This window comes from Paralichthys olivaceus, chromosome 23, assembly GCF_024713975.1.
Source record: "Paralichthys olivaceus isolate ysfri-2021 chromosome 23, ASM2471397v2, whole genome shotgun sequence".
In the NCBI taxonomy this organism is placed as follows: Eukaryota; Metazoa; Chordata; class Actinopteri; order Pleuronectiformes; family Paralichthyidae; genus Paralichthys; species Paralichthys olivaceus.
This window is the reverse complement of record NC_091115.1, coordinates 1,169,529-1,190,098: the sequence shown is the minus strand read 5'-3', so window position 1 is coordinate 1,190,098 and position 20,570 is coordinate 1,169,529. Positions and strand designations below refer to the sequence as shown.

Genomic DNA, 20,570 nt, shown 5'->3' with positions numbered 1-20,570 from the left:
CAGGTTTTATTGCCTCACTTATCAGATAGAGAGACATTAGACAGAGAGAGAGAGAGTGAGAGAGAGAGGAATGATCACTCAACATGAGTCGGCTGCAAATGGAGCGAGCGACACTCACCGCGTAATAGAGAGAGAGAGAGAGAGAGGGAGAGAGGGAGAGGGAGAGTGTAATGGCAGCAGCGAACATCAGTCAAGTGGCTCCGGGTGTTTTTCAGAGAGCGAGAGGTTAAACGTGTCGTCCAGTCAGAGGCGTGTGATTCTTACATCTTCTCCTCAGACACACAACTGATGCTTCACCGCACGACTGAGTCCCACAAACCCATCAGGCTCATAAAACCTCTTAAAAACCAATTAGATTATCTCAAAATGGCATCGGCTCAGACGCGGATGTTTTTCAGCGGCTGACATTTAAGGAGGTAAATGATTTCTGAGGAACGCAGCTCCGCAGAATACAGATTTAAATTCTAACACAAACCTCACGACTACAGAACAATCTGAGACCTCACATCTAATATGTTGTTTGATACGAACACACACACACACACACACACACACACTTCCTCTGTGAATGGACTGATTGAAGTGTGTTTGTCTGTAATTAAAATCCAGTCTAATTGAAATATGAATCAATTGAATCAGAATGAGTCTCTGAAGGTTTTAGTTGGAGCTAAAGAGAAGGTGCCACTTCACAGAGAATGTATTAGTGTGTGTGTGTGTGTGTGTGTGTGTGTGCGTGTGTGTGTGTGTGTGTGTGTGTGTGTGTGTGTGTGTGTGTGTGTGTGTGTGTCTGTGTGTGTGTGTGTTTAGAGGGGTCAGGGTCATTGTAACACAATCAGCCACATAAAGACCATCTACCAGGCCCATAATAGTCATTTGTCGCTCTGGGCAACCTTCGATCAATATCACTGCCTAGCAACGGAATCTGATATTTATAACAAGGTGATTGGCAGCTACACACACACACACACATGCACACACACACACGCACACACACACACACACACACACACATACACTCAGAGAAACACGGACAGCAGAATGTGTTTATTAATATTTGATTGACATGAAGAATGTTTATTTTAGACAACTGTGTGTGTGTGTGTGTGTGTGTGTTAAGGCTGGTTTCTGCCTCTGATGAATAAATCATTGACTCACACACACACACACACAGCTCTCCTTGTTAGGACATTGCTTTCACTTCCATTCATTGTGTAGTTGTGTTGTGTGACCTCGGCAAAGAAAGGAATTGTGTAAAATCAAGTTTTGAGAGGATGATTTAAAAACAGACTCCGTCAGCGCAGTAATTCTAATTCATTTGAATTAGAACTCAAATGTTTGTGTGACTTTTGACACAGTACAGAAATAAACTTCTCACCCTTTGTGTCGACTCATAAATAATTTATCGGCGTCCTGTTTAACGTTAAAGCTCATTAAATCTAACAGAAACAAAACATGATCTGTTTACCTGCAGCTGTGATGTGTTTAAAGTCTGAGATCCTGTTTGATTTATTTTCAATATCATTAGCTCGACCTTATGTTGAGAGCCGTCCTCTGCTTCTCCTCTCTCTCTCTCTCTCTCTCTCTGTCACCTCAGTTCTTTTACAAGCACTTGTTTCCTCCGTCTGTTTCTGTTTGACGGCGGAAAAAAGAAAAAAGAGCCGCACGTTTAAAGAGTCTCAAACAGCCTGAGAAGTGGAAGAAGAGAAGAATGTAAAGTGTTTGACTAAAAGTAAAGTGTGATCTTTAAAATGTCACCTTAACAGCTGAAGTCAAACAGAAAGTTTAATAAAACTTTTATAAAAAGCTTCTTTTCCCACCAGACTTTCTTCAAGGGAAGAACGACTCCGTCAGACATTTGAGAACAAGTGTCACAAACGAGGAGACAAACGATTCTTCAAAAATGAGTTTGATGATTGTTTAAACTTGATGCATTAATTAAACAGGAAGTCGGTAGCAGGTGATTCTATCCATCCGTCAAAACTTTGACCTAATAAGCAACAACCTGAACTCCATGAGAGAAACAAAGACAAAACCTCGAGCCTCCGTTCATTCAACTGAATAACATTTTATATTCAACACACACACGACAAAGACTGTAACTGTTCACTCAGTCCGACAACTGTTGAACCGTCTCCTCCTCTTAGACCCGAGTGTTCGCTCATCCGCTGATGTTTCTGTTCATTACAGTAGATTTCAGTTGGTTTCTAAGAAGCCTGTATTTTCCTGTAGTTTGAGTCAACAGCGTGTAACACTGCGGGACTCTGCTGTGCTTCTGAACGCAGCTCTGCAGGATCAAACAGCAGCGTCGGCCTCTGATTCGATCCGACGTTCAGCCGAGACGACGGCTCAGCTAACAGCACAACCAGTTTCTTTCTCTACAACAAGTGTTGCCGAACACCTCGGGACCGCCGAGTGCGTCTGAACGCAGCCCCACGAGACCAAACAAGGGCAAAAAACAAAGAGTTGAACTCCACCTAAAAACAAACTGGTTCATCAGCTGACAAGACCTCGGGAGCGACTCTGTGCAGAGGAGCGAGAGAGAAACACAAAAGACTGAGGATGAAAGAAGAAGAACAGAGGAGGAGGAGGAGGAGAGGAACATGAATTAATAAAAATATAAAAAAGGTAAGGAAAGTTTGAGGCACAGAGGAGGTCAGAGGGGTTGTAAACGTCAGTCACATAACAAAAACATGACAAAAAGTAAAGAGAGAAAGAAGTGACGAGAAAAGAGGAAAGAAAAGAAGTGAACAACAGGTAAAAGAAAAGGAGGGAAAGAGCGGGTGAAATATTGATGGAGGAGAAAGTGGGTCGATAAAACAGCGAAGAGAATAAACTCCAGAGGTTGTGAAGAATGTGAATAAAACATCCAGCGAATAAAATATGGATGAAACACAAATGATGAAAAGGAGGTGAAGAATCTGACGAAAACCGGAAAAGTGCTTTTTCAGGAAAAAAGGGCAGCGCGATCGCCGAGAGGACGGAGTGAGCGCTCGGTGAGGAGCGAGACTGAGCTGCAGGGGGAGCGCTTCACACCGAGGGAGTCCCCCAGACGCTGCAGCCGACAGATGTGTTCGCAGGAAACGTTACGGTGACGCTGAGCTCATGAGGTCATCCTGTGAGGTCACAGTGTTTCCTGTTCTCCGGTCCGTACCTGTGTGATGTCGAATTCAACTTTGGTCCCTGAAGTCGTGACCTGTTGAACCTGCGGTTAAACCACGGAATCAACTGGCACAGAAATGTAACGACAATTTCTGATCCTGTGGTTAAAACAAGTTACCTGGTCTTTATAGTAAATCAAATATACAGCTATATTTATATTTAAATTATATTATTTATATTATATTATATTTATATATTTATAGATCAATTAAATAAACGTTCTCCTTAGTTTAGTTTTTTCTCTTCTTCATAAATCACTGGATTGTCAGACTGCTCTTGAACTCGTCTTTAAGGTCAAAGGTCACTGATATGTGACGAGCTGCTTCACACCCACCTGTTGTTGCTCCTGACTTCCTCTCCGTACAGGAAGTGCTCCTGGCTGACGGTGATGTAATGAGTAGGGAGCTGCTCTGATTGGTTCTTGGTGATGGTGATGACGGGGTAGCCCATTTGTAGAGTCCACCTGTCCATCATCTCTCCGATGTCAATGTCCCGCCCCTCTGAACGCATGGCCTGGACACATCATATAAATAATTAATGACCAATAATCATTTCCACTGATTGATCAGTGATTCGTTAGATTATCAATGAGGCTTTCATCCCATCACCTCATCAATACGCTGGTAAGAGGTTTGTCAGTTTTGTTTCTGAATCACTTTAGAGAACAACCTTCCGTGAATTAAAGATCTGATTGCACGGCAGCTAATTAAATATAGCGAACAGCGCTAACGAAGAAGCTAATTAAAGCAACTATCTCACAGCGGAGCAAAACAAGCAAACAAGCCTCGCCTCCGCCTGTCACTCATGTCACCATAGCAACAAGACGTTCACCCTCTCATCTTAACGAAGAATGACCAGCCTCAGTCTGGATTCTCTTTTTTTTTTTTTTTTTACCCGGGGGTCGAAGGAGGAACAGATAAAGGTTTGAATCCCTGCTCTTGAGCAAGGCCACCAACGTTACCTGAGAGAGTTTGTTCCACAGGTCGTCTCTGGCTGCGTTGCTGTACATGTGACTCAGCAGGTAATCCTGCAAAACAACAACAGACGACACGTCAGGAAGAGCCTGTGACAGGAAATGACATCAGCAGGGAGACGCCACACGATGCATTCATTGCACCTGAATCCAGATTCATGAAGACTTACACATTTTTTATTCAAATTCAAAATCAAACCACTTCCTTTATTTCCACGATCAGAACTAAACCTGAACTAGATCATGTTCGACCTCGGTGGACGCGTGAGCTCTACTTTTATTTTTTCGTCTCATTTTCAGTTCCTCTGTGGCTGAGGAACGATTAATGATTAAAGAAATATGCGAATCTAAGCAAGTAGTTCACTGGGCTGGTGAATCATGAGCGTATTATTCATCAGCCGTCGAAGCTCTGACTGGTCTTATGTTTCTGAAAATGGATAAAATGGATTAAATTAAATCACGCATGTAGAAAATCAATTAATCCAATTATCCTCTAAGTTGTAAATTTAAGATACAACAATCTGCAAAACCTCCGAAGATTAAGAAATGCAGTACAGGACAGTGTATCCCTCCAACAAGACCTGAGCTCCCAGAACATGTTTGATTCTGACAGGATGAATATAAAAGACAAACAGAAGTGTTCTGACAACTTCCGTGATTGATTGATCACATCTGCCTCCACAGCAAAAGTTATCAACCCTCCGTCAAGTTTGGTGGAAATTGGTTTAGTAGTTTTTGTATAATCCAGCTGAAACCTACAAACAGACGAATATAATCTCCTGAGCAAAACAGATCGTTCAGTGTTGTGTGACTGTTGGAATCAAACATGACGGACATGAAGAACCGGCCTCGTGCAGAGCTTATCGTCTGTGTTGACTCTAAAGAGCTTTGGACGCGATCCTCGCTCCGGCTTCTAAACTCCGAGTTATATTTGCCGAGCTAATGAACAAAGTGAAGAGTGAAGAGAGAATGTGCCGGTTCAAAAGGAGGCTTAGTGGTGTGTTGACGATTCGCCGCTGACGGTTGTGTCTGGTTTGATCTCCGTCTGTCTCCAGCGTCAGGAGGAGAAGAAGAAGAAGAAAACTCATTCCCCGAGCAGAGGATGGAGCGAGTGTCAAAGCATCGGGAGGTTGGTTCAGCTCGTAACGACACAAGAAAGAGGCAGAGAGAAGAGAACGATAAGACGGAACACCAACCGAGAGTGTGTGTCTGTGTGTGTGTGAGTGTGTGTGTGTGTGTGTGTGTCACCTTCTCTCCACCTGACATGAACAGAGATAAACACACACACACAGTTTAACAGCATGATAAAGTTAAACCAAACTGTTTCCACTGATAACGAACGTTCAGCGTAAATGTGTGTGTGTGTGTGAGATAATCTTTTCACTGAAACAAATCTGTTTTAAACATCTGCAGCTGCTCAGCGTTAACATGAAGGATTTCTGGCTCGATAACGTGATATTGGGAGTGTTTTCCTCTTTGTGACGTGAACTTTGACCTCGTGTCTCCAGAGTTTTCTATGGGGGGGGGGGGGGGGCTTCCTCATGTGTCGTTTAATACTGAGCACTGAGGTGAACGACCTTCGATCTGAAGCGTGGAGGAGGAAGTACTCGAACATTTTACTGAGGTTAAAGTAAACATGAATAGACAAAAGTGTACTCAAGTAAAAGTAAAAAGTACCACATTAACTTTTCTTAAGTTAATAATGAAATTAAAAGTACTTGTTAGTAGTGAAGCCTCTTGTACTCCTGTGTGACCGGTTAAAACATATATTTATATAAATTCAAGAGAAGAAATGAAGCAGAATGAGTTTAAAACCTCTTTTCTTCTTTTTCTGGTGAAACACACACACACACACACACACACACACAGCTTTGCTGCATCAGCAGTGTTTTTATATAGACTCTGGTTCTCCGAGTGTTTCAGGTCACTGACGGTTCCTGCAGTGAAACCAGGACACAGTGAACCACTCTGTGTTTGTGTTCAGGATTATTTCAATAACTGTTATTTCAGAGTAAAACTTCATCTTCACTTCAAATCCAAACTGATTTATTTCCGTTCTGCTGATAAAAGCAGTTTCTTTCTTCGCCGGAAAATAAAATGCTAAACTGACTCGAGTTGATTTTTTCAGATGTTGTGTCTGTGATGTTCCTGAGACATTAACCATCAGAGACGTCGTTAGCAGCCGTTAAATAATGCAAGCTCGGTCTGTCAGTGTGGTTAACGCAGTTTAACTAACTCACGTCTGCTCTGCTTTAAAAAACAGGAAACATTTCAATTATTACAGAGTTTTACAGCATCTTCTTTTTGTGCTCTGGTTCCTGATTCAACACTTTGTGTAACAGCCAGCGCTGAGCGGCGCCGCCACGGATCCATTTGGTTTAATTTCTCTGTGAACGTGTCCCAGAATAAACTGACTCAGACAATAACAAACTTATGGTTCCTCATTACACTGACGTTTTATTATTTCATGTTTCGCTGCCGTCACAACGAAGCTGTTTTCAGACCTGAGCGCAAACGTCCCAGAGTCTAAACCAGAACTTTTACTGCAGCGGGAAAGTGTCTGGAACATACGTGAGACTGGAGGAACACAAATAAATCTCGGGGTGAAGAAGAGGAGCTGACGAAGGAGACGGAAACATTTCCTACAGTTCTGATTCATTAAATCAAATCGGAGATTTTTACAGCAGAGAAAAAAAAACAGCCTCTCAAACTTCCCCTGCAGCCAAATCTGCTTCTGTGCTGCCAACCTGAGTTCAGCGTGTTCCAGTGAGTGTGCAGCCAAAGGATGACAACACACACACACACACACACACACACACGTGTTGCGGACGGTTTTAAAGCCCAGCCGCAGCTTCTCCCTGTCGTCCTCAGAGACGTGTGAACCTCTGTGTCCACATCTGGACCCACGCGACCACATGAACTTACGTTGAGGCCCCTCTGGAACAGCGGCTGTCCCATCACGTTCGCCAGCATCCGGATCAGCGCTGCCCCCTGCAGACGGCACAGAGAAACAACAGCAGGTCAAACCTCCTCTCGCTCGACTGTCATTCACAAATAAATCACTTACAGTGGATCAGAGAGTTAAACTGTTGTTCTGGTGACCAGGAAATTATGGTTTGTTAGCAGGTTACGCTGCTAACTGCTGCTAGCTGCTGCAGCTAGGGGAGGTAGCAGCAGTTAGCAGCAGCTAGTTTGGAACAGTCACATGCGATAATTATTTCCACGCACGTATTTGCGTTACGCTTGTGATGTTTCATCCCTGGAGCTGGTTTGTTGGTTTTATTGAACCCAGACAAGCAAGTTAGCTTAGCTTAGCTTAGCCGTAGGGACATGTTTTATTTGTACTGGCTCAGACTGGCAGCGATGGAGACGTCACTCAGGTTGAATGCAATAATTTATCAAGACAACGAGGCGAGAGATGATGCACCCTGGGAAAAAAAATCATAAAGTCTGACTCCTCTGCTGGCAATGGGAAAGAGTCGACCCCCTTCATCGGGTTCACCCACCTGAGGTCAGACTGTCCCTCCTTCTTCAATCGTCTGTCTTCTCTCCTCACTCTGTTCCCTCTTCCTGTGTTCAGTCTTCAAGGTTCCTTGTTTCCGGCTTCCTGCACTTTCTCCTTCCTGTTTATCGGACTTTGGATTCCTGCCTGTGTTTTTCTGGATCCTCGCCTGTTTGGATTTCATCCTCCTGCTCTGACCCTCGTCTTCCTCGTCATCCCGTAAAGCTTTGTTTCTCTCTTTGTAAATAAATTCACTGAGCCATTAGCGCTGCCTCTGGCATCTGCACTTGGATCCTTTCCTCTGTGTCCCTGGCATCAGCTGCGACTTTCTGTGGTGCAAGTAATTGGAATAAGTTTATCTCTTTTTTTATTTTTTGTAGAAAGAATGTTTATGCATGTGGGGAAATCTCCGAGCGTAAACTCGGCACCGTGGTTTGTCTGTGATGTTATTGTTGTTAATGCTTATCATGCTCTGTGTGTTATTCAGCCAACATAGATATAAATTATAAATACATTCATTTCCCTGTAGGATTTTTTTTCTGGCACGAGAAGCAACTTAGCTTTTTTTGTAAAATACTTTTATTGAAATGAAACGTTTGTGTTGCTTGTTTGTGGAATGGGCTCCCCTTGTGGACGTTCCTGGTACTTATGACTGATTATTTTTATGCTCAAGATTTTTTGGCCTCGCGATCGCACCTTTAGAGAAACACTTAAAATCAAACGTTCCCTTAGACTTGACGACGAATTGAATTATTTCACGAGGATGAGTTCTTCGTCACTTCGCTCTTTTTCTGGTTCTCACCTTTTTGTAGGCGATCCAGTCGAAGACTCGGTTGATGTCCGTCGCTTGTTCCACCTCCTGGGAGATCGGGTGGGAGGAGCTCAAGCCGTCCACTAGCATCACCTCATGGAGGACGTCAGTCAGAAACCGTTGCTTCTCCTATAAAAACAAACATTTGTTCTTTTCTTATGGAAACAGCTTGAACACGTGACTGCGACACCATGTGACTCGTTCTTTCAACTCAAGTTTATAAAAACAAACTCACATTCATCTGAACAGTTGTTTCTGTTCACAGAGGTTTAGTTTAATCTTTGTTTGAATTCATTTTCTTCCCATGTTTCCCTCATTCATTCCTCTCCTTGTTTTATCTCCTTGTTCCCTTTCTTTATTTCCTCCATTTGTTTCCTCTCCTTGTTGTCTTTCTTCCTCTCGTTCCCCTCCATTACTCCTCTTCCCTCCTCTCCTCCTCTCCTCTTCTGTTTTCAGGATTTTAATAGACATCTACAAACATGTTGGGCTTTAACGAGCTCTGTCTAAATTACCCCAGGGATCAGGGTAAATCCGGAGAAGTGTGGCTCAGTCTAATTCATGGATTCCAGTGTTTACAGTGGAGATTTGGATTTAATGAACCTCCATCTTGTTAAGCAATGGAATTGGTGGCTTATTAAGTTTTAGTCGTTAATGAACAGAATGAACAGGAACATCTTTTCTGTCTTTATATTAACAGTATCTGTTGGGATGTGGCTAATTCTCTGTGTAATACATGGATTGAAGTTTTTATAAAGTAGATATGGTTTTAATGATCACATTAAGTTAAAGTTTCAAAAGATATGAAGTTTTAATGAACATCAGAAAATATGTTGATGAATAACAGCATCTGAATAATAGATATATGGACATTTTTATAATTATATGAAAACCATCTTTGAGAAATATTCATTTAACATTAAACTGTTTTTATTTTGATTTATTCTACTAAAATAGAGAAGGTAGGATTTATGAGATCTACTGCCACCAGTTACCAGGGGGCGCTGTCATGTCGCCCTTTATGTGCAGTTTTGTGTCTATTTTTGGTTTGGACGCCACATGAGCGGTTAATGCTGATGGTTTTCACAGCTGCTGGGATCAGACTATATACTGGTAGAGGTAACTGAAACAGTTTAGTGGGTACAGACTAATCCTGTGATTAAACAGTTACATTTCTGTTGTTCTTATTATTGATATCAGCGTAACTGTCTAATATCTGGTTTTAATCACAGTGAATGAACTCAGCTATGTGACAGATAAACAGTTTGTTTATCCAAGAGCTAGACTGAGCCCGCTCTACGGGACATGGCTAACTCCTGGGTAAAGACAGAGACACACACACACACACACACACACACACACACACGTAATCAGACAGAATCAGGGGACTTCCTCACAAATTACACAATTAGTTAATTAGCTAAATGGCACATTTGGACGAAAGTAAAATTACTCTGAGAGAAAAAAATTAATCAGACTAAATGAGACATCAGCTCGAGTTAACAAACACTTTAACTAAGAGAGGGAGAGAGGGACGGAGGGAGGGAGGGAGGGAGACAAGTGGAGGGGGGGTCCACCTGGTCCATCTGGTCATTATGAACCAGATGGACCCACGTGTTGAGGCTGAGGCCGAAAGTCTCACACACACACACACACACACACACACACACACACACACACACACACACACACACACAGAGGGTCAGGACTATGTTCAGGAGCAGCTGGTGAACTTTTAAACGTCTGCTTGTCGACCCTCCATCCTGCTTCACCTCCCTTTACCTCTCCTCCTCCTCCTCCTCCTCCATCCTGATCCTCATTTCAACTCTATTTAGACTTGGCCTCAGCTGCAGTGTAATCTATCACACTGTATACATTACATTATATATGAATAAACACAACATGATTTATTCTCGTCAGTACGTCCGGCAGAAGGAACGAAGGTTTAATTAGAATCGAAAAATCAAGGTCACTCTCATGTTACAAATCTATTTCTGGCCTCGTGGGGGCGCTGTCTCAGTAAAACTTACAGTGGATTTCTTTAAATTTGGCACAAACACTTTGACTCAGAAGTCAATAAATTAAAATGTGATTCAAAATTAAACGTCGCTGCATAAAAGAAAAATCGTGGTTTTGAAAAGTGGAGTCAACGGAAGGAAAAGAAACTGACACTGAATCTGTTCCTTCATTGAAACAAGAGGAAAAGTATTTTCCCCACTTGAACAAACCAAGTGGTGTAATTCAGCTGAGGACGTGAACGAGCGGCTCCGAACCCAGAGACATTAAACACTCATGATTGAGAGAAAGACTTTGATCACAGTGGACGACGATCAGAGACGACGAGATTCAAGCTGCTTCTGCCAAAGGTTCTTATTCAGCTTTAATTAATGGAGCGTTGTTTTAACAGTGTGTGTGTGTGTGTGTGTGTGTGTGGATAATAATGTCTGAGCTGCTGTTTCTTTATTCACATCAGTCTCAAATTTACTGAGTTTGATTGTTACTATTAAAAAACATATAAGTGGTGATCCTCTGAAAACTGAGAATTCAAACTTCAATTTAAATGGATCTTAAATAAAAACTATAATATTTAGAACATTAATTCTTCTTGCAGCAGGAAGTCGAGGCCTCCGTCTTCCACCTGCTCCTGTTGTTCGATCGTGATGACGTCGTAATGTTTCGTTACGTGAGGTGAAAAACATGCTGATGACAGAGAAATATTATGTTCCTCTGAGAAATATTTTGGATCAAGGTGTTTATTTATAACAGCATTTCTTTAATTTCTATGGTTTATTGACGAACACCTTTTAATATGAAGTCTTTGAGGATTCTCCAGGAAATGACATCACAGGAAGTTAGAAACACCAGAGTTCAAGGGTTGAACTATGGCTGAATCCCACTTTAAATCACTGTAAGAATAATGTGATGTAATATTATTTAAGCTGATTGGAGAAGTGAATACTTTCTTTCCTTGTCATATTTGTGTTTGTCTGCTTTTGTTCTTCCCTCTCCGCGCAGCGACTCACCGCTTTTTAAATACAAATTACAAATGAATTGGTTTTTATCAGGAAGCGAGCGCTTTATCATGATTGTGTGTTTCATTGGAGAAGCACTTTGTTTCTATTAGAGCGTTCAGCCGAGCAGAGCCACAGTAACAGGGATTTAAAAATGCCACGTCACCGGCTGCAACAGACTGGGTGTGCATGCTGAAGATAAGGTGTTTGGGTTTAAACTCATTCTCCGCTGGAAGTAAATCACAACATACATCTGAAGAAACAAAGCAGGAGGAAGTGAGTGTGTGCTTTAATTTAAAGTTCGGCAAGTTTTCACAGAGTTTTCGGGGGAAGCGGAGACGACGGTCGGGCGGTTTTTGAGCAAATAAAAGGAGGAATTAATTTCAAATTTTATTGTGTTTGGAGCTGACTCACTCTCTGCATCAATTTGTTTGCAAACCTGAGTCGAATAAAACAGAACAGGATTATACCTGCGTGGATTTAGACTGAATATCATCTGCTGAGCTGCAGAGAAGCCGAGAGGAGGAGGAGGAGGAGGAGGAATCAGATATTGATCCGTGCGAATGGAGGAAGGTGGAAGAGTTCAGGAGGAGACGTCACGGTCAGGACTCACTCCTCCTCAAAAGACCGTTTTAACTCTCTCCTTGTGCAAACTGTGTCTCAGGGCGACACGTAAACTTTTATACAGTGAAGAGAAAACAAACGACTGTAGAAACTGAGCAGCAGCAGATTTTTATTTTCATCAGGACTGTAAATAAAGATGGACGACATCACAGCCCCCAGAAGTGAAGCCAAAACATCTGGATCTGGCTGCAAAGTCTTTAGCTACAGTCGTTGTCTCCAGTATAAATTGTACGTGTTGACTCCGCCTCTCATCCCCACAGATTCTGCTTAAAACTGTAGTTTTTTAAATTATTGCTTCATCCTGGAGGAGATGGAAGAATTCACAACGACATTTGGTTTTGAAAGAAAACAAAGTTTTCACTCACCATGTTCCACTTTGGAAAAAGGAAGTCGGTGCCGACGTATTCAAAGAAATGAGCGAAGCCTTCCTTCAGCCAGACGTCCTCCCACCACATCGGAGTCACCAGGTCCCCAAACCACTGCAGGACACACAGAAGAACTCATGTTCACATCAGACATGTTCATTTCATCTGAACAGATTCAACCCTGGTCTTGGTCGTCTGGAAGCCTCAACTTCAAACAACGTTTCTGTCACAAAAGTGCGTTTGCTGCGACTTCAGTCACTGATCGATCTTCATACATGAAGATTCTGGATCATTGGATTCATCCTCTGGGAACCTCGAACTAATTTAAATTGTGCTTCGTCCAGTAAATACTTGGACCGAGGAGGGACGTGAACACAACAACAGCCCTGGAGCCGCAGCGCTGCCGTGACTGAAACTCAAAATGCCACAAGGAGCCAGAGACAATGAAACACAAAGGAAACCCGGTCCGGCTCTGAGAGGTGAGAGAGGCCCCGCTGCCGCCTCCTGCAGGACTCGCTCCGTCTCCGCCTGATGACGCCAAACCGGCAGCAGGCAGCGGAGCGTACGTCCTGAGCTGACGTGACGGAGCAGGCCTTATTCATCAGCAACACCCGAGGGCGGCCGCGGCAGTGTTGCTCATTAAGTGTGACAAAGGCAGCGGCGGGTTGGGCTCCCGCTTTCCGGGGCATGCTACCACCTGATTGGGCGGTAAGTCTTTTCTCAGGGCGCCTCGGAGCCTCGTCGGAGTAAAAACCGACAGTCAGGTCTAATAAAGGCGGAGCACGTATAAAATAGACTGTGGAGTGAACTTTGCTGATAGTGAAACGTGTGGCCACAGGGGTAATACGTGTGGACCCGGGCTGTTTCCTGGCAACACAGTGTGAATAAAAACGACACAACGTTTGGGAACAACCGCGCGTCCCTGCCAGCTTTGTTCCTGAGCCTGAACGCTGCCGTTAAACCCTCAGCTGCCGCGTGGAGGGAGGAGCATCTTTCAAAAAAAAAAAGTTCATCCCTAAATTCACTTTAAAGGCTCGTTACAGCGTCAGACTGCAGGAGAGACTCGCTCTGCACGTTCCACACCTCTGCTCAGTGCGTGTTGTGCTTCTTTACATATTTCTCAGTTTTTCTGACACAAATTGTCCTTCAACCGATCAAACGCAGAACGTTAAAAGTCGAGAGTGAAGTGAAGTGTGTGCGAAGCACGAGTGTGTGCGGTGTTACACTCTTATTTGGATCATTTCACTCTGCACTTGAAACAAGTCGAGTGTAATTATGTTGCCCAAAGTCACAAATCCGTCCATATGCAGCATACAAATCAGGAGGCACAGCCCGGGAAACAGACGACTGGGGATTTATTTGTTTTTAAAGTGAAGGAGGAACAGTCGGCAGCCGCTTTAATGGAAATCAGAGACGCCATCAGAAAGTTCTAAGACCTTTACTGTTGAGAACAAACAGAGTGTGTGCACACACCGTGCATGCGGGAGGTGTGCGTAGTATCCGTCACGAGTTAGTATTCCATGTCACGCCATTTAATCCACACACACACACGCGTGTGTTACAAGTGTTTCTGACAACTTCCAGGTGCGTATTTACGATTTAATCAGCAGCAACGTGTCGACATCTGCGAGGATCTCGGTCTGAACACCCAGGACGCTCTGACCTTAATGTTGAGAATCACCGCTGACTGGAGTTGTTTACGACTTCAACCCGGAGCAGCACACTGTGCGTGGTAGAACCCACGGACTACAGCGGTCGGGGGTCAGAGGCGTGCTCATTGTTTTCTTTAACGTTAGCAGGATTGTGTACCGTGAGTGTGTTCCCTAGTTTGTTACCACACTACAGGCCAGAGTATTACAACTCTGTGTTGAAGCACTTTTCCAAAGTAATTCCTCACAACACATTTTCCCTCACTCTCATTTAACTTTCTTCTTTTCTCGGCCAAACTTGAGTCTCTGCAGAGGCTGAACGAGCCAGAATCAAATATTTATTGCTGTAAATGGGTTTGGTGCAGTTTTAAATCTACGTCTCTTTGACTTTTCCTCCGTCACCTGTTGGGACTCAGCTCATCACGTGAAGCAGAAGAATGTGTTCAGACATGAAAACTAACTTAACTCCTGCTTCCTGTCTGCCAGGGCTGAGTCTGGGCAGGGATTCAAACCGACCACTCTGTGGGAGCTGGCAGACCGTTAAGCTGAGGCCCGCTGCCTGGCTCGGCAGGCGCTGGTTCAACTCCCTGAGGCGGAGCCACGGTCTCAGAGGAAACCACGACAATTTATGGAAAACAGAACGAAGCCAGATGAAGTTTGTTTTGGAAAAGTAAAACCATCAGATCTGAAAGTGACTCTGGGAAAAAAGCTTTGACCTTTAGTCCTCACAGACCGTTTAAGGTGGAATTGTTGCACTTGCATTCCTGCCCCAGCTCTGAATGGAAAGTTTAAAGACACAACGGAGAACACTGCTGTTCCACCTTTAGTCACATGAGGAGACGCTTCAACACATAATGTGTGAAACTAATCTGTAAGATTCAAAAACTGCAGTTTTAGCACAGAAGTGAATATTTCTCCATTTCAGGGCTGCGAGTACAATTTATTCCCTTTTGTATTTATGGATTTTTATTTTTCTGCACCAAAGGAAACTATAATGGAGAGAATTCACATAATGCACCTGACTATGATCAATCAGATCAAACTGAGGAAGTGCTGTTTGGGAAGTTTCTTCTGAGTGACAAACCTGTAAAAACGTATTCAAACACTTGAACAATGATAATTCGATATGTGACGTCAGCTGGTTAATTTGGAAGCTTAGTCACAAGCTTTCAAAATCAGTAGTTCTCCGTTTGCTCAAGAAACTAATTTAAAGCTGAACGTTAGAAACAGAAAGAGACAAATCGGAGTAATAGCACCGGAGATAGAGAGGAGGGGAAAGTAGCCAATAGGAAGAAATAAAGAAAAGGGAAAACATTCCAACAATGACGCTGTGCACCTTTCAGAGGAACGTTATCACAAGCTCCTCCCACGAGAACATGTCTGTCAGAAGCTCCTCTCTCTACGCTGCCCTCTAGTGGCTGTTTCACTTCATCCATCCGTTTAAATCCGATTCTTTTACGTTTCACTCTGATGCAGTAAAAACCCGAGAGCATGATGATGAAGGAGATTCTTTAAATTCTGGGTCTAAAATCAATTTACATCTGTCGGACAGTTTCTCCCTCCGTCAGACGAACAGCTGACGAGCTGCTCTTTCATTAAAGCCGACAGTTTTATTTTTGTTTTCCTGCTCCGAGAGGATTCCAGCCTGTGTCCGCTGCCCGGCTGTTAAAAGCTCGAAGTGGGTCAGTAAGTTCCAGTTCTCATCAAACCCTCAATTTCATACGGGTACAGTTTGCTCAAGCCTCCAGACAAATCGAAAATATAGCCTAATTAATTTTACTCTGGAGAGTTTAGCTTCATAGTGACAGACTCAATGAAAAAGACTAATCCCCTGTAGTTGTTACGACTTCTGTAATAATTAAAAATGACGACTTCTGCAGATTTTACAACACTCTCGCCTTCATTAGCTGCTCTGTCGTCTCTCATCCAGTTTCGTCCTCATTAAAACAGAGGGAGCCTCCAGTGGGTCGGCCATTACGGGGGGACGGGTGGTTACGGCTGTTATTGTTGTCGTGGTTACACAAGTGCATCGTGGGTGGGGAGGTTTTTCGTGAAAAGAAAAAAAAGACTGACATCAGGAGCGTTCTCGGGCTGAGATTTAAAACCACCTGAGAGGGGCCCAGAAATACTTCTCGGGGTCCATCCGAGAGAAAAGACAAACTGTGAGCCGCCCAGTAAGTACTACAAAATAATATTAACATTACATGAGTATTGAGGATACACAGACTACAGTTCTTTAATTTTTGATCACTCTCAACCATGGCTGGATTTCTGAGGGAGCCTGGTGGGTAGAGAGCCTGTGTTTTAAATGACTGCTGTAAGTCCATCAGATGACTACAGAGACGCACAACGACCACAGGGACAGACACACAACAGCCTCTGACACAAGCAAGTCATTTGTAGTCGTTCTGTGTCTCTTTCAGCTATTTGGCTCCTGCGCTCATGTGTGTGTGTGTGGGGGGGGGGGGGGGGATGGGGGCTTCAACCAGGGACCCGTTATCTCATCGTCCGCCCAGCGTTCTCACAGGAAAGACAAATGATGAGATCATAGAAATATAATATATGCAAATGGAGACTAAATACAGCTTTTAAAACGTAACCAATGAGAATCCATAAACCTGATATTAACCTGAGACACGACCGTTAGGCGGGTACCGATGGTCATAGAGGACTTTGGTTGTCAGGGTAACAGTAGTAAACACAGAGTTTAAAGAGCGGCGCTGTCGGCTGGTTGTTGTTCCTGTGTAGAATCCACCTGAGCGGACGGGTTCTTCTGACCTCGAGTAGCAACGACACAACACTTTCTCCTCGTCTGCACGAGGCTCCTGCTCATCCTCAGCCGATGAAAGTATCGCCCAGAGAATAACTCGCTGCTGCTCATGAAGCTCATCACTGCCAGTAATAACTCAAGGTGACATAGATGTGTGTCTGTGTGTCTGTGTGTGTGTGTGTGTGTGTGTGTGTGTGTGTCTCTGTGTGTGTGTTAACATTGACGGTCAGAAGCGTCAGTGCAGGTAAAGCTTCAGTCTGTTAAATGCAGATGAGTCTTTGCAGCTCTGCCGGTGTCTTGCTCCGGGGAACCTTCAGGGGGAATTTTCTGGTGCGACAACAAGCGGGCGGGGGGTGGGTGGGGGGGTGGTGGGGGGGGGCGCGATCATGTTACCGTGACACGCCGGTGCAATTGAACACTCGAACATCCTCTTCCTTTTCTTTGGCTTTTAAAATTTACATTGTTGTCGCCGGTATCCTTAAAATAATGTCACTTGCGTCATACATTTAATTTCACAGTAATTATGCAGTGACGCACTGAATTAAAGAAGAGGAGACAACAGGACGGGCTCCTCTCCTTCTTAAGAGCAGCACCTTCGCTCTTTCCTTCCTTCACTTCTCTCTCTGTCTCTCTTTCTCTCTCTCCCAGAACAAAGCAGATCTGGGCCTTTGATCATCCTCCTCCCTCCGTGTGACCCTCACTTATAAATATTCATCCCTCTCTTCAGCAGAGGGACTGAATCTGATTTTCACTCTCTGTTCGGATGAAGATTCTCACAGCTCCACGACAGCCGACAGAAAAACGCGTCTTGTTTGTCGTTTGGCACCGACGCTGTTTACATCTGCACATCTGTGGAAGTGTAAAGACTCTCACGGCGTCTTCAGCCCTGACGAGCTGCAGTTGAAAGGAACACGATCAACAACAGTCGCAGAAAACTCTCAGACCTCCTGCTTAATTAATCTTTGTGCCACCGCTGTCAGGTTTGGGATTTAACCGCATCCACCGGCCAAATGCTGCTAATCTTTGCAGTTTGATTCAGGATAATAGCCTGTGCCGGAGAACTAGAGCCCAGCAGGGCAAAGAAACAGAACCCGCCTGCAGCTGGAACGTATTAATGATAAGAGACAGGAAATTAGTGACATCTGGAGCAGATGGATCCAGGATAAGAACCAAACAGCACCTGGACCAGGAGGATACAGATTCATAGCTTTGCTCAAGAGTTCTGAATCAGCTGCAGTGTGTCCAGGTTAACACGACTGATTCAGGCTTTCTGCCTCAGATTGGATCCGTCCCTCGAAACTTTGTGCAGAGTTCTGGACCAGTTGGAACCAGATCTTGTTCGTGTAGAAGAACAGAGGAATTTGTTTTCGGGAGGACGACGTAGCTGAATGACTGAGAAAGATTCCACATTGACATTCATGTCCTGAGCAGTTTGACTTCAGGCTGGTCAGACCATCCGGACCCCCTCTCAGAGGTCTGCTGCAGAATCCAGGACTCATGTGCAGAGTTTAGATCAGGACGGCTCAGATGAGACGATGCAGCGTCTGACTCTCGGAGGCTTTAGACTGAAGCTTCACCTGATTCAGTTTCTCTGCAGAAAACAACGTGACTGGAATTCCTGAAAGTTCCAAACTCTGACCGAGGTCAGAACTAATTATGGAGAGGATCCAACCAAATGTACATTAACATATCGGCCCTGATAAGGATGATGAAAATGCTAATTCATTCACATCGGCCAAGAAACTCTGAAGAACATCTGAGAGTCGACTGCAGCTTGTCCCTTTATCTTCTTTTGTCACTGGATGATTCATCTCATTTCGTGTTATTGTATTTTCATCCTCATTGCAATCCTGAACCATTTGAATCTTTGTAAAGAGTTTTAGTTCTGGTCTGGAACCTGACACACAGTGTGATAAACATACGACGTCTGACTCCACCTGAGACGACTCTTCTCACAGAAACATATAAGCACCATCAATAAATGAAAGTTGATTATGAATAAAACATGGTTGAATGATATTTCTATTATTTAAAAGACAAGGCTATGTTTTTGTTTTATTCTGCGTTTTCGTCACTGTTGACAAATCCAGAGGGGAAATTTAAAATCATCTGTTCTGACTGACGATGTAAATGTTTAAAATAGATTTATTTTCACAGAAAGGTATTTTTAACCATCTTAAATTATTGTTCACAGCAGCAGGAGGATGTAGAAAATGTTAACAACTTATTATTCAAGATGCATTTTTAAACAAAAGGCTCAAAAAGGTCCTGAAACATCTGGAGGCCGCTGCTGCTGCTGGGAAATATTTACAGCCGTGGATCCACATTTGCAGCAGCAGGAGTGTGTGTGTGTGTGTGTGTGTGTAATTTATTCTACATATCACATTTGTGGTTCATTATATCTGTTAAGGTTTGTGTGAGTGTGTGTGCAGCTCTAATAAGCATCACACAGACACACACACATTCATGGTGTAAGGTGTTTGTTGATGGCCTGATAATTAGCCTCGGACATGAGCAGGAGGCAGACACACACACACACAAACACACACACACACACACACACACACACACACACACACACACAGGTAGATATAACTGTATTCCTCTCACACATTAGTATTGATGAAACACTCGAGTCCTTCAGCTCTGGAACACACGAGGCTGCAGGTGAATCTCAGATTTTCATTTCTGTTGCTTTCATTTCTAGTTCTTAGTAAATAATCAACAATTAGTTCATAAATTACATAATTAACTGACTGATCTCTCGGAGAATCATTCATGAATCCAGATGAAATAAATCAGACGTATTCAGAGGAGGGATATTTATGAGAATTCCGCTGCATCACATTTGGTTTATTTCCTCCGAGGAGACTCTGAGCTTTGTTTTCAAAGAACATGAAAAAGCTTCTCATATTTACTGAGTCTGGAAGACTTGAAGACCGGCCAGCTGTTAGTTTCTTTTTTTAAAACTGAGCAGATCAACAACAGAGAGTCGAGAGGTCAAAGGTCAAAAAATGGTGAAAGGTGGAAGAAAGTGCAGATGCAGGAAATGAGTCGACTTCCTTCAACTACCCAGAAATGAAGCCAAACTCTCTGAGATCACACGACAGTTCAGCGTATTGTTATATCATCGATTCATGAATGAAAACCAAACTGATCAGAAACAAACAACAGTGAGATGAGGACGAACTGAAATTAATAAAAAACATCAATGACAAACATTTATTCATTGAGTCTACTTTGATTTTTTATTTGATTTGGTCCAAGTCCCATCTGCTAACGTGGAGGGGGAGAGATTAATGAGCTGTACTGCAGCCAGCCACCAGGGGGGCGATCGAGGCGCTTCGGCTTCAGTTTTGGGGGGAGGGAGAGAGAGACACAATGAAAAACAGTGAGACGGGCGGAGAGAGAACAATAAGATGATTTATGGCTCCTTGAATTTTAATGAACTCTACGCAAACATGGTCGGCAGCAATAAATTATCTAGTTTGAAGCAAAACACTGCAGAGGAACATTATACACACTGACAGCAACACACAACACAACACACACCGCACTGTGAGGGTGTGTACTCCGGGTTTCTGTCCTCCTGAGGACCAGTTGTCCATTTAAAGAGGGACTCCTGTGTTTATCCTCTTATTTTCAAAATGAAGATTTGAATGTTCTTAAACTACTTAGATTGTTAATCTGCAGAAATCTGAATCCTCTC

At 43.5% G+C, this 20,570-nt stretch overlaps 1 protein-coding gene across 4 annotated transcripts in view; it reads right to left on the bottom strand.

The window, feature by feature from the left end:
• Window positions 1-20,570, bottom strand: part of LOC109644512 (thyrotropin-releasing hormone-degrading ectoenzyme-like) — a 134,275-nt gene that overhangs the window by 18,227 nt on the left and 95,478 nt on the right. For 2 of the 4 annotated variants that reach the window (XM_069519825.1, XM_069519823.1), the window contains exons 6-11: window positions 12,443-12,556; window positions 8,437-8,574; window positions 7,058-7,123; window positions 4,121-4,186; window positions 3,494-3,672; window positions 3,152-3,202 (exon numbers count right to left, since the gene is read on the bottom strand). In XM_069519825.1, coding sequence (XP_069375926.1) covers window positions 3,152-3,202; window positions 3,494-3,672; window positions 4,121-4,186; window positions 7,058-7,123; window positions 8,437-8,574; window positions 12,443-12,556 — 614 coding nt within the window. The remainder of the gene's footprint in view (window positions 1-3,151; window positions 3,203-3,493; window positions 3,673-4,120; window positions 4,187-7,057; window positions 7,124-8,436; window positions 8,575-12,442; window positions 12,557-20,570) is intronic. The other 2 variants (XM_069519826.1, XM_069519824.1) reach the window with 1 other exon arrangement.